Raw genomic sequence first — 14,563 nt, 5'->3', positions numbered from 1 at the left:
TTAGTAAATACATTAGAAATGGTAAGCATAATAGAAAAAACATTACTAACCAGAGAAAAACAATTTTTTATAGACATGATCAGCAAACAGAATGTTTGATTTATCTAATTTCTATGGCTCGCTATATAAATTTAGGGTAGAAAAGCATATCACTAGACAGTGAGCAGGGTCCGACATCAACGACGGCCGGGGCCAATACGCCGCTGTTTTGGGCCATCTCATACATGGAGACACTGGCCCGCTCAGACCAGTACAAATTTCAAAGTCACCGAAAACTTTCGCCCACCGAAAATGGCCCAAAACTGCATTTTCAGTTTCGGTCTGAAATTATTTTATTAACGAAACATCCCATCCTCGAAAGGATGTTATGATGATGCAAAGAAAAACCGTGACCAGCACCGCCTGACTGGATCTCAAGATGATGGCAAAAGCTAACACCGCTAGTCTCATAAGAGCAACTTGGACTTTGCAGTCAGTAGAATGTAATTCTGCCCTCCCTGAGTGTGCTTTAACTCTGTACTGACACCCTAGTTGGAGTTCACTGTAAAATTAACCACACCACAAAAATAATTACCCTCATTTTATATTTAAATATAAGACACACATTGTTTTAGAAATACCCAGCTAAATACTACCTTCTTCCTTTCCTTTCGGCTTGTCCCGTTAGGGGTCGCCACAGCGTGTCATCTTTTCCATATAAACCGATCTCCTGCAACCTTCTCTTTGGTCTTCCTCGAGCTCTCTTGCCTGGTAGCTCCATCCTCCTCATCCTTCTACCAATATACTCACTCTCTCTCCTCTGGCTGTGTCCAAACCATCGAAGTCTGATCTCTCTCACTTTTGCTACAAAACTTCTCACCTTGCCTGTCCATCTGATGAGGTAATTTCTAATCCTATCCAACCTCGTCACTCCTAGAGAGAACCTCAACATCTTCATTTCCACCACCTCCAGCTCTGCTTCCTGTTGTCTCTTCAGTGGTACTGTTGCAAATCTGTACATCATGGCTGGCCTCACCACGTATTTTAAAGTTTGCCCTGCATCCTACCAGAGATTATTCTGTAACAAAACACACCTGACACCATCCTCCACCCGTTCCAACCTGCTTGGGCCCGTTTCTTCACTTCCTTACCACACTCACCATTTATCTGGACTGTTGACCCCAAGTATTTAAAGTCCACCACCCTCACTATTGCTTCTCCCTGTAGCCTCACTCAACCCCTCATATTCATGCACAAATATTCAGTTTTACTTTGGCTAATCTTCATTCCTCCAAACTGTTCCTCCCTCCCTACACTGCAGATCACATCATCTGCGAACATTATGGTCCATGGGGATTCCAGTCTAACCTCATCTGTCAGCCTATCCATCACCACTGCAAAAAGGAAGGGGCTTAGGGCTGATCCCTGATGCAGTCCCACCTCCACCTTAATCAAGAACGAAAATCAGAGGTTCGAAGACTATCAGATACAGTCATAGTTCCGACCATAAACGATGCAGACTAGCGATCCGGCAGCGTTATTCCCATGACTCGCCGGGCAGCGTCCGGAAAACCACAAACCTTTGGGTTCCAGGGGGAATATGGTTGGAAAGCTGAAATTTAAAGGAATTGACAGAAAGGCACCACCAGGAATGGAGCCTGCAACTTAATCTGAATCAAAACAGGAAACCTCACCCGGCCCGGATACGGACAGGATTGACAGATTAACAGCTTTTTCTTGATTCCGTGGGTGGTGGTGAATGGCCGTTCTTAGTCGTTGGAGCAACTTGTCTGGTTAATTCCGATAATGAACGAGACTCCGACATGCTAACTAGTTACGCGGCCTGCATCCAATTTAGAGGGACAAGTGGCGCTCAGCCACACGAGATGGAGCAATAACAGGTTTGTGATGCCCTTAGATGTCCGGGGCTGTACGCGCGCTGCCAAACTGAGCCGATCAGCATGTGCCTACCCTGCGCCAACAGCCGCGAGTAACGCTCTGGACCCCGCTCGTGATAAGGTGTGGGGACTGCAATTATTTCCCACCAACGAGGAATTCCCAGTAAGCGCGGGTCATAAGCTCGCATTGATTAAGTCCCTGTCCTTTGTACACACCTCCCGTCACTATTATCGATTGGATAGCTTAGTACGGTCCTCAGATCGGACACGCCAAGAAGATCAAACGATCTAACTTGACTATCTAGAGGAAGTAAAAGTTGTAACAAGGTTTCCGTAGGTGAACCTGCGGAAGGAGGTGGAGTCCGCACGGTGGACAGGCAAGACACGGCTCCGGGCGGTGTGGGGATGCCATTCCCAGCCGCCCCAACCCAGCGCTCGCGGAGGAGAGGCGGGACGGTCGGATGGACGGCTGGCTCCGGGTGGCTGGCCTGCCCCACTCCTCTGCAGCCCACTTTGTCCGTGAGTGAGCCACTTTCCCCCCGGCACCAGCGGAGCTCGGCCACCTCAGAACTTGCAACCGGCCCCGGCACCCAACTCTCGGCACCCAACTCACCAACGACCCACCTGCTGAATCAACTACCCCTGAAAATGGATGGCGCTTGAACATCGGCCCTTCACCCAGCCGTCACCGGCAGCCTGTACGACAAAAGGAGCCAAGCCGCGACGAGGAGGAGGGCCACCGCGGTGTGCATGCAAGCATCGGGCACGCGCCCGTGTAGAGCTGCAGCGGGTGCAGATCTTGGTGGTAGTAGCAAATGTTCAAATGAGAGCTCTGAAGCCCAAAGTGGAGAAGGGTTCCAAGTGAACAACAGTTGAACATGGGTCTGTCGCTCAGTCAGAGGTCCGGGCTGGGTGTCGGAGCTCCGGGCAAGAATTTAGAGCTCCGGGCTGGATGTCAGCGATCCAGGCTGGGTGTCCGAGCTCCATGCTGGGTGTCAAACCTCCAGGCTGCAGATTCCAGGTCGAATTCATGAATTCTCAGTAAACAAAAAAAATTAAAAATAATAATATTAATAATAATGGATAAATTGAAATACAAGTCCCAGCTCCATGCTGGTTGTCAGAGCTCCGCTCCGGGCTGGAAGGTCCGCGCTCCGGGCGGGACGTCAGCACTCCGGGCTGGACGTCCGAGCTCCATGCTGGGTGTCAAATCTCCGTGCTGGAAGCAAGAGCTCTGGGATAGGTGTCAGAGCTCCAGGCTGGAAAAGCTCATGTCTGGAAGTAAGAGGTCCGGGCTGGGTATCCGAGCACCATGCGGAGTATCAAAGATCCAGGCTGCAGATGGCAGGTCGAATCCATAAATTCTTAGTTCTTAGTGGGGAAAAAAAAGAAGAGAAATTTGAAAAAATAATATAAAAACAAGGATGGATGTCCCAGCTCCAAGTTGGATGTCAGAGCTCCCGGCTGGATGTTCCAGCTCTAGCGCCCATTATTAGCCCCCGGAAGGTCAGTTACGAATAACCCAACTGTAATCCCCATTCAAACGAATAGAGTTTCCAGCAGGGAAGTGATGTGGGTGCAATACCGACTTTGGTCATTTGGGGCACTCTAGTGGGCAAGTGCGTAGTCATGAGGTTTCCCCAGGAGTTGCAATGTACCTTGCACACTTTTGTAGGGACCCAAGTGAAAAGTCGGGGAGCACCCGCGCAAACTGGCGGCACTTTGCCCTCATGTCATCCAACCGATGTGAGGGTCCAAGAGGACCCTTTGGCTTGCTTGTACCATGCACCACGAGAGTTCTTTATGACAGCAGGGCGTTGTCCGAATGAAGGCTGAGAAGGAGCCACCCTGAGCGGGCATGCGAGTGCGAGGCATGGCCCCTGCCTGCCGGATTAAATTTATTGTCAAAAGAAGAAGCAGACTTCCATCCAGCTGCTATGGACTTCTCTCGCCAGCCGAGCGGCATGGGAGAGCGTGGCATGACCCCCATCAGCCGGATATACAGACTCACACACATCCACGCACACTTCACACACGACCAAACAGCCCTTGGAGTGCCCCCACCGGCTGGACTGGCACCGGTGTCCGGGCGGACGGTCCCTCCAGCCTGCGGGTTCGCATCCCCTGCATCTGAAGGTGTATCACGCTCCCTGGCGAGACCAAGATGCACCGTCTCCCTCCTCGCAGCAATCCTCCTCCTGAGCCCGCAGCCCCTACCGCCGTCTGCCGTTAACCCCCACCAGCACGCAGTGGGCCTCCCTGCGAGCACATGCTTTGCCTAGCCTGCTCCGGACGGACGAGCGCGGGCTTACGGTCCGCCGCTACTCCTCTACCCGCCTCGGTTACGGCGACCGTGCAGTCAACCAGCCGGTCAGGCATGCAGGCACGGACCCCTCCCCGACCCGTGCCTCTACCTATCCCCCCCACCACTGAGGCTAGCTGGTTGATCCTGCCAGTAGCATATGCTTGTCTCAAAGATTAAGCCATGCAAGTCAAAGGACACACGGCCTTGTACAGTGAAACTGCAAATGTCTCATTAATTCAGTTATGGGTCCTTTGATCGCTCCACAGTTACTTGGATAACTGTGGCAATTCTAAGCTAATACATGCAAACAATCAACGACCTCCAGGGACATGTGCATTTATCAGACCCAAAACCGGTGCGGTGCGCACACCTCACAGCTGTTCCGCTGCCCTCATACATGTGCTGTACTATTCTAACATACTTCTCTGCCACTCCAGACTTCCGCATGCAGTACCACAGTTCCTCTCTGGGTACTCTGTCATATGCGCTCTCTATATCTATATATACAATGTAGCTCCTTCTGACCGTCTGTACTTTTCCATCAACATCAAGGAAACTAATGCATCTGTGGTACAAAGCATGAAACCATACTGTTGCTCGCAAATACATCTGTCCTGAGGTCTCGCCTCCAGTAATCTCTCATAACTTCCTTGTGTATTCCTGTATAGTTCCCACAGCTCTGCATAATCACCTTTGTTCTTAAAAATGGTCACCAGCACACTTTTCCTTCTCACCCACGAGAATTCTGTTGAACAAGCTGGTCAAAAACTCCACAGCCACCTCTCCTAGATTCTTTCATACCTCCTCGGGTATCTCATCAGGACCAACTGCATTTCCATTCTTCATCCTCTTTAGTGCCTTTCTAACTTCCCCCTTTCTGGTCCACCAGACTTGCCTCATCTACTCCTCTCTCATTTTCCTCATTCATCAAATCCTCACACTATTCTTTCCATCTATCCAGCACACTACTGGCACCAGTCAACACATTTCCATCTATATCCTTAATCACCCTGACCTGCTGCACATCCTTCCCATCTCTATCCCTCTGTCTGGCCTACCTGTATAAATGATTTTCTCTTTCTTTAGTGTCCAACCTGGAATACATGTCATATGGGCTTTGCCACCTCCACCTTTGCTCTACGTCGCATCTCCATCAATTCCTTTCTCCTCTCCTCGGTCCTCTCAGTGTCCCACTTCTTCAAAGCTAACCTCTTCCCTTGTATGATTTCCTGGAATTTGAGGTTGCGCCACCAAGTTTCCTTTTCCCATTTCCTACCAGAAGATACACCAAGTACTCTCATGCTTTTCTCTCCCATCACCTTGGGTGTAGTAGTCCAGTCTTCTGAAAGTGCCTCCCGTCAACCGAGAGCCTGTCTCACCTCTTCTCGAAAAGCCGCACAACTCTTCCTTTCTCATCTTCACCACGTTATCTGCTCTGACGTTGTCTTCTTAATCTTCCTCCCCACCACCAGTCATTTTGCACACAACCATCCTATGCTGTCGAGCCACACTCTCCCCTACAGTCTACAGTCAGTAAGCTCCTTCAGATTAAACTGTCTGCACAAAATGTAATCCACCTGCATGCTTCTTCCTCCGCTCTTGTAGGTCACCCTACCTGTTCTGGAAGAAAGTGTTCACTACAGCCCTTTCCATCCTTTTTGCAAACTCTACCACCATCTGTCCCTCAAAGTTCCTTTCCTCGATGCCAAACTAACCCATCACTTTTTCAGCACCCCAGTTTCCTTCACCAACATGTCCATTACAATGTCTGGGATGCTCAGTACTACTTTTGGTCTAGCTCCTTCCAGAATTTCTCTTTCACTTCTAGATCACATCCTCCTTGTCGGCAATAGCCACTAATTACACGCTCAATTTCAAGTTTCAGCCTCATCACTCAATATGACACTCTTTTCACCTCAACACATTCTTAGCCAACTCTTCCTTTAAAAAATAACCCCTACTCAATTTCTCTTCCCATCTAAACCATGGTAAAATAATTTGATCCCTGCCCCTAAACTTCTAGCCTAACTGCCTTTCCACCTGCACTCCTGGACACCTAATACAGATCCTTTCCAAAATATTTGATCATGGAAAAGTTTATTTCCATAATTCCATTCAAAAAGTTAAACTTTCATAGATTATAGAGTCAGAGCCCACAGTTTAAACAATTTCAAGTATTTGTTTATTTTTACATAATTTGGGCTTCCAGTTCATAAAACACGATAAATAAGGAATTAAATTTTTTTTTAATGCTTAACGCACCGGCGGGTGGCGGACGTCGTTGACCCGGACCACGACCGATCCGGTATGGAATTCTTTGGATGAACCCTCATATTTGTTTGGCAAAGTTGTAAACCAGATGCCGTTTCTGAAGCAACCCTCTGCATTAATCCGGGCTTGGGACCGACCTACAGTTTGCACTAACTGTTGTTCATAACGCAACCTTCAAAAGGGATGAATTCTATTTGATATACCAGTTTGTGGCTTTGCAGATCAGACTTATAAAGCCATTGCTAATTAAGTTAGCCCAGACCCTCTGTCTTTCAGTGGTGGTGACCCAGTTCGGAGTCTGGCTAGTTGAGTTACTTTGTCTTGAAAAGTGAGGATGGGGTGTGACGGACATTTTGTCCTTTGAAGGAAGGTGTGGAGTCGTCTTTTTGGGAAGTCGGCAATATTCGTTACATTATGCTCTAATATCATTATATCAATGGGTTCAAAAAACAAAAACCATACAATCGTTTATTGTGACAGTTTTTAGTAAAATATATCCTTTTTAAAAATATGCTATCATGAGAGGCCTATTTGCCCCTGCTAATAATATTACTTGCTTGCTGCCCATAAGTCAAAAATATTCACCATTAATTTTTTTTTTTTTTTTTTTTAAGCGCAAAAAAAAAATGGCTCTGGGAATTAGGATGCCGCCGTGGTGGACTGTTACAACGGTGCTACAGTTGAAGGCTATTTGGGTGAACATAGATGTCACATCTTTAAAAAAAATAAATGCTTATTGGTGTAGGGAATGGAAGTGCAGTTTGGAGCACACTTTAAACTGGGATAATATTGTGGCTTGACACAAAACAAAGTTGTTAAAACAAAAACATTGGGGGTCACATCCATGAAGAGTCCTAGTGCAAATAGTAACAAAAATTAAAAATTCTTACCTGCATCATCAGACTCGTTGAATTGTGAGTAGTTCACCACTTTTCTGTTCCTGCAGGGAGGTCAGAACAACAATTAACTTTAGCCTCCACCTTTCACAACGGACACCCCTTGTTTAAAGGATAGGGTCCTACAATCCCAGACCAAAATATATATGAATTTAAGATTTTTGTCAAAAACTATCATGGAACCCAACATTTTCATTGTAATTTGAGAGAACGACCAATAAATACTATGCATATATTTAATGCAAAACAAAAACAAAAATGCAACAGTCTGGTGAACCCAATGCGTCGCAGGCTTGATGCAATTACTGCAAGTAAGGGTTAAGCCACCAAATATCAAATGTCATGCCACTCCATTTCAATCGGATTCAAGCCTTGAACTTTTACGAGGCCACTCCAAAACCTTCATTTTGTTTGTTTAAGCCATTCAGAAGTTGACTTGCTGGAGTGTTTTGGATCGTGATCCTGCTGCAAGTGCGCTTTAGCTTGAGGTCATAAACTGATGTCTGAACATTCTCCTTCAGGATTTTCTGTCAAAGAGCAGAATTCATGGTTCCATCAATCACACAAAGTTGCTCAGGTCTGAGCTCAGCAGCCCAAGACCATCGCACGACCACCACCATGTTTAACTGTTCGTATGATATTTTTCTGAAATGCTGTGCTCCATTTACGCCAGATGTAATGAGACACACACCTTCCAAAAAGCTCAACTTTCATCTCGTCAGTCCATTTAATATTCTCCCAAAAGTCTTGGGAATCATTCAGATGTTTTTATTGCAAAAGTAAGACGAGCCTTTATATCCTTTTTGATCAGCAGTGGGGTTTTTTTTGCCTTTGAACTCTGCCATGTATGCCATTTTTGCTCACTGTCTTCCTTATTGTTGTTTCATGAACACCGACATTAACTGAGGCAAGGGAGGCCTCCAGTTCTTTAGAAGTTGTCCTGAGTTCCTTTGTGGCCTCCTGGATAACCCTTTCCAGACTGATAGATGTCAATTACTTTATTTCACGACTGTTCTGGAATTACTTAGGATAGTGTCATTTTGTTGCAGCTTTTTTAGATCTTTTGTCAGACTTGATTTTGTCGGGACAGATTCTATTTAAGTGATTTCTTGATTGAACAGGTCTGGAGGTAATCATGCTTGGGTGTGATCAGTGAAAATTGACCAAAAATTGTGATTAGCCATAATGAATTTATGATTTAGTTGATTTGATTTAAATCTTTAGGAGTTAACTCTTTGCGCGGCTTTTCTCACTTCATTTTTCCCTGAATTCCTCAGCAGCATCCCAGTACATCAAAGGTGTTGTAATCACCAAATAAAGTAAATGAATAAATCACTGATTATTGGTTTAAATTCACTCATTGCTGTCCTCAAATTATTTCCGGTTTACTCCTCAGAAAATCTTACTGTGTCAAGTTGCTATGTTTGTTTGTATAATCTAATAACTAAGGGTGCGCTGCGTGTTAATTTTGGAACAATATGACTTTTTTGACAGCAACTACTTTAATTATTTTACTAGTTTAATTATCGGCTGATGATGGAATGGAATTTCAGGAGCCAATCGGAATAAAGTATTCTCCAAGTCCATGGTATAATATATTTTTGTAGATATTCCGAATTTTTATTTTTAGAAAATCGAGCTATTGTAAGAGTCTTGAAAAATTAATATTTTTCCATACAACAGTTTCCATTTGCCATACTTTCCCAGACCTGAAAATATATTAAATCAAATTCCATACTGGGGTAGGAACATTGTGTCATTGGCAAAATCAGTGAAGAACATGGCAAATCTGGCCAGAGAGAAATGGGTCATGCACCCAAACAAAGGAGGGTTTTGGTGAAGTCAGATGACGGAAATATTTGTTTTCTCGCAAGGTTTCTTCATTTTAGTTTAAACAAATTGAACATTTCCAAAACAGTACAAAGAATATTTGTCTTATTCCTAGTCACCTGGTCTAAGCTCCTAAATGCACAGCCATGAAACTAAACCTAATGTATTAATGTCACAAAATACTAGCGGCTTAAGTTAAAGCTGTTAATGCTTTTTTTTTTTTTTTTTTATTAATGATATCTTTTATGCACAATGTGAATTTAAGAAAAAAACTTTTGATATAAAAAAACAGTTAGGCGTATGTTATTAAGTGAAATGTCTTATTTTCTATAATTTCTCTTTAACCAAGCAAAAAATATAGTTTATCCAAATCCGATTGTTCGATAGAATTTTCAGTAGGCTACTCGAGTCCTAAATAGGGATGTCCCGATCCAACTTTTTTTACCTCCAAAACGATACCAATATTGGTCCGATCCGATATGAGCAATAATCATACATACTTTACTTATTTTGCAGTATGCAATGTTAGAAAAGGCTTGATCAAGTGATCTTACTCAAACAGAGAACAATAATCAGGAACAGTAGGTATCAGAAAAACTGACCCATTTATTATTGGGGTACATATACTTTCAACATAATGTACAACAATTGAATAAAATTGAAATTAGATTAGAAAATCCTCAGACTATAACTTCAATAAAACCAAATAAAATATTTAAATTGCAACATAACCACTGCTTAAATTAAACAATCATATTCTGCATTTCAATAGATTAAATACAAATAAACAACATGAAAAATAACCAATAAATAAATACAAATTATACTTTTAAAGTGAGAAAAGAAATCCAAACCTACATGGCCCTGTGTGAAAAAGTGATTGCCCTCTAAAGCTAATAATTTGTTGGGCCGCCCTTACCAGCAACAACTGCAATCAAGTATTTTATATAACTTGCAATGAGTCTCTTACAGCGCTGTGGAGGAATTTTGGCCCACTCTTCTTTGCAGAATTGTTGTAATTCAGCCACATTGGAGTGTTTCCGAGCATGGGCTGCCTTTGCAAGGTCATGCCACAGTATCTCAATTGGATTCAAGTCAGGACTTTGAGTAGACCACTCTGAAAGTCTTCATTTTGTTTTTCCTTCAGCAATTCAGGAGGTGGACTTGCTGGTGTGTTTTGGATCATTGCCCTGCTGCAGAACCCAAGTTTGTTTCAGCTTGAGATCCATTTATCACAGCAGGTCTAGCCAGTGGGCTAAACAAAGCTAATGTTGACTCGTGTTGCACCAAGTATCGATACCAGTACCGAACAGAGGTATTTGGACATAAAAAATAGCACGGTACCAGTATTTATAGTAACAACATTTTTTAAAAAAATAAATACAAATTTAAAAAAAAAAAAAAAAAAAAAAAAAAAAAAAAAAAAAACTCGCAACAGCACTCCAAATAGTGTCTTATGAAGGCCAGTCAAAAAGCTGAGAGTCAGCCAATGACTGCCTGTCTGCCGACACGTTAGAGAAATGCCTTTAAGTATGGATGGAGGGATGTGTGTGTGTGTGTGTGTCGGCAGGAGCAGCAAATGGCAAACTGCCGAGCTGCTGCAGAGTGCAGACTCCTCTTTCTCTCTGAGAAAAAAGATGCATGAAGCATCATTTGGAACTATTCACTACTACTCACTCTTAGCGGTGTACTAATTAGTTTGCTTCAAGCGTTAGCATGCGTTAAAGGCCTCTTAATACTCAAGCGCTCGTGCGGCCGACAGCGCCCGCATTGCATCACGTGACCGACACATTGGGCCGTGCGGCCCCGATGCGGCACTTGACACGCATATGGCACAAATTGTCGGCGCGCGCAGAATGCTGCGGAGATCATCTCTCGTGATTGGTCCGTTTTAGTCACATGCTGTGATGACGTATTCCGCTTCCCCTTGGTTCCACATACCACCGCCGCCTTCTTGAACAATTTTGCAGTGTAATTAAACGCATCGTCTGGTCATCTAGATCAATTTGTTCTAGCAGACTGTTCCACGGTCACCATTGTTGTTCTGGAAAGGAAAGTAAAAACGGCTACCGGAAATGGCCATAAAATGCAGAGGAATCTCCACCCTCTGGTGTCCTAGCCAATACCAGCCAAAGCAACACCCCCGACCTGGAGGAGAACTGCAGCACATTTTCAAAACAGCACTCGTGGGTTGCACTCTAGTATAAAGGCAAACTGTATGCGGGATAGCCGCAGTGACGTCAGCGCGGTCGCCGCCCGCACAAGTATAAATTAGCCTTAAGGCCTCTTTAGACTCCCATGCTCGCGCGGCCGACAGCGCCCGCATTGCATCACGTGAGCGGCGCATAGGGTTGCCAAACTTTAGAGCACGAGTTGGCATAACGCCAGCATCTTTACGTACAACCGGAAGTGCTAGCACTAGCTTCCTAGGCTACATAACGTTTTGTTTCCTGCTTGTGAGCCCTATAGTATTAAAAGTACGTGAGCATACCTTGAATTAACCACCACCGCCACCACATGTTTCTCCCCCCCTGGGACACAGAAGACTGAGGAGAGGAGAAAGGAATACATGGAGATGCGATGTAGGGCGAAGGTAAAGGTGGCAAAGGCCAAACAAGAGGCATGACTATGTATGCCAGGTTGGACACTCAAGAAGGACAAAAAGATCTATACAGATAGAGATGGGAAGGATGTGCAGCAGATTAGGGTGATTAAGGCTAGAGATGGAAATGTGTTGACTGGTGCCAGCAGCGTACTGGATAGATGGAAAGAAAACTTTAAGGAGTTGATAAATGAGTAATGTATATATGATTTTGTTGTGTAACTAGTCTGGGTGTGAACATGGGTGTTTTATTGCAGGGAGGATAAAATGTAAATTAGATAAGGGTGTGATCCAGGAACGCTCCCAGAGGAGTGCATGTTGAGGCTGCGGGGAACATCTGTTGGAGACGACAATGGCTGCAGGGGTTGCTGTAAACTTTATGAGAAGCAAGAATGTGGAGACAGAGTCTAGAGCCAGCGGCAAATGGCCATCATTCTGCATAGCAACGGTCAATGGACCATGGAACAATCAGACGACGATTCCATGCTTCCTCTTTGAAACATTGTATCAGTCTGGGACAGATAGCTTTGTTCAGTCTACGCTGTCTCTGCTGAGGCTAGGATAAGCGTAGCTGCTGACCCAGAGCTCTGTAAAATGTATAGACTCCTCTGTCAGGAAGAAATTGGTTGGCTTTCAACACATTGTTATAATTGTAGTTCTTTCACGAAAACGAACACGCATGGCACCTCGAGAGTTAATAGGTGATTTTAAAACACATGTTCCTTTATGAGGAAAATCTGAGAGAAAGAAGAGGCAAGTGTGGTTGACCAAGAAGTGACGACAATTAGTAAGGGGGAAGTTAGAAAGGCAGTTGGTCCTGATGACATACCTGTGGAGGTATTGAAGTATCTAGGAGAGGTGGCTGTGGAGTTTTTGACCAGCTTGTTCAACAGAATTCTACCAGGTAAGAAGATGCCTGAGGAATGGAGGAAAAGTGTGCTGGTGCCCATTTTTAAGAACAAAGGTGATGTGCAGAGCTGTGGGAACTATAGAGCAATAAGGTTGAGCCATACAAAGAAGTTATGGGAAAGAGTAATGGAGGCTATACTCAGGACTTAAGTGAGTATTTGCGAGCAACAGTATGGTTTTATGCCTAGAAAGCGTACCAACAGATATTTTCCTTGAGGATGTTGATGGAAAAGTACAAAGAAGGTCAGAAGGAGCTATAGTGCCTCTGTGAATCTAGAGAAAGCCTATGACAGAGAACCCAGAGAGGAACTGTGGTACTGCAAGCAAAAGTCTGGAGTGGCAAAGAAGTATGCTAGAATAATACACGGCATGTATGAGGGCAGCAGAACAGTGATGAGGTGTGCTGTAGGTGTGACAAAGGAGTTTAAGGTGGAGGTGGGACTGTATCAGGGATCAGCCCTGAGCCCCTTTCTGTTTGCAGTGGTGATGGATAGGCTGACAGATAAGGTTAGACTGGAATCCCTGTGGACCATGATGTTTGCGATCTGCAGTGAAAGCAGGGCGCAGGTGGAGGAACAGTTAGAAAGGTGGCGGCATGCACTGGAAAGGAGACGAAGGCGAAGTAAGAGAGAACATATGTGCATGAATGAGAGGGGCGAGGATTTTTGGGGCCGATCACCGAGAGTTTAAAAAAAACAATAACCGATCACAAGATGGAGGAATGTGTCTATTTAAATAACCTCTTCATTTCCTGTATATACATGTGTACTTAATTGCTCAAAAAATACGATTTACAATAAATAATGTATCATTGTTCCTCGATTCATGCCAGTGAGGCATAGTGACAGACAGAACAAATGAATGGTCTTCTATTCGATGGCAGAAAGTAAATACAGTAATTAATGTATCCACTTTTTGTGACATTGTTGGTGTGCCGTGAGATTTTTCAATTGTAAAATATGTTCCTTGGCTCCATAAAGGTTGGAAATCACTGCTCTAGTCAGATCGTGTATTCTAGTCAGGTCAAACCAACATTACAACATGGCTAACTTACTGTAAATAAATTACTTTATTTTTAATTAAATTACTTCACCCACACCGAAACTTTAGCGCATGATTCGACAGAACGGCGGCATGTTTACCTCCAACCGTTCGTGCTAGCAGTAGCTTGCTAGGCTGCATAACATTTTATTGCCTGCTTGTGAGCCGTATCATATTAAAAGTATGTGAACACACCTCAACCAAGCCTTAAACGAACATCCTCTCCTGTCCTGAGCACCGGTGACCACCAACACACGTTTCCCCCCATTTTGTCCTTATAATACCGTCTGCGCGTTGCACTCTTGTTGTCGTCGCCACAGTTACAAGTGTATCCGGTCGCATTTGAGTTGACAAGATAAAGTCCAATGATCGGGAAAAAAACGGGATGCGGTAGTATCAGAATACAAGATTTTATTGCAGTAGTCAAATTTGTCTTGTAGTTTGATCCTGGCGTTACGTGTTGCCTGTCTCAGACGTGTTGTCTGTCCCACACCGCCAACATTTATTTATTTTTTTAATATAAACTTCATTGGTTGTCAGATATTTACAGTACTACATCAGAAGACATGCGACAAAGCTACAAATAAACTAGCTTTTGGAATATACTGTGCATGCAGCGGCGCAGAGTTAATGTCTTTTGCGGAGCCGATCAATGACGTCATTGATCGGCTCGGCGAATTATGACAAAGCCGATCAGCATAAAAATATCGGCCGATACAGCTCAGCCCGATAAAATCGGTGTAAAGTCTCGGGAAGACATGAGGGCAGTTGGTGTTAGAGAGGAGGATGCAGGAGATAGGCTTACATGGAAAGGGATGAGACGCTGTGGCGA

At 44.4% G+C, this 14,563-nt stretch overlaps 1 protein-coding gene across 3 annotated transcripts in view; it reads right to left on the bottom strand.

The window, feature by feature from the left end:
* The window catches only part of nucks1a (nuclear casein kinase and cyclin-dependent kinase substrate 1a), an 87,947-nt gene that overhangs the window by 57,025 nt on the left and 16,359 nt on the right, over positions 1–14,563 (bottom strand). For 2 of the 3 annotated variants that reach the window (XM_061784085.1, XM_061784086.1), the window contains exon 2: positions 7,344–7,393. In XM_061784085.1, coding sequence (XP_061640069.1) covers positions 7,344–7,393 — 50 coding nt within the window. Of the gene's footprint in view, positions 1–5,501; positions 5,722–7,343; positions 7,394–14,563 lie in introns of those variants that run through there. The other variant, XM_061784084.1, reaches the window with a different exon arrangement.

The sequence above is a fragment of the Phyllopteryx taeniolatus genome, chromosome 9 (assembly GCF_024500385.1).
Source record: "Phyllopteryx taeniolatus isolate TA_2022b chromosome 9, UOR_Ptae_1.2, whole genome shotgun sequence".
In the NCBI taxonomy this organism is placed as follows: domain Eukaryota; kingdom Metazoa; phylum Chordata; class Actinopteri; order Syngnathiformes; family Syngnathidae; genus Phyllopteryx; species Phyllopteryx taeniolatus.
The sequence above is the reverse complement of the archived record's forward strand: the minus strand, read 5'-3'. Positions and strand labels throughout refer to the sequence as shown.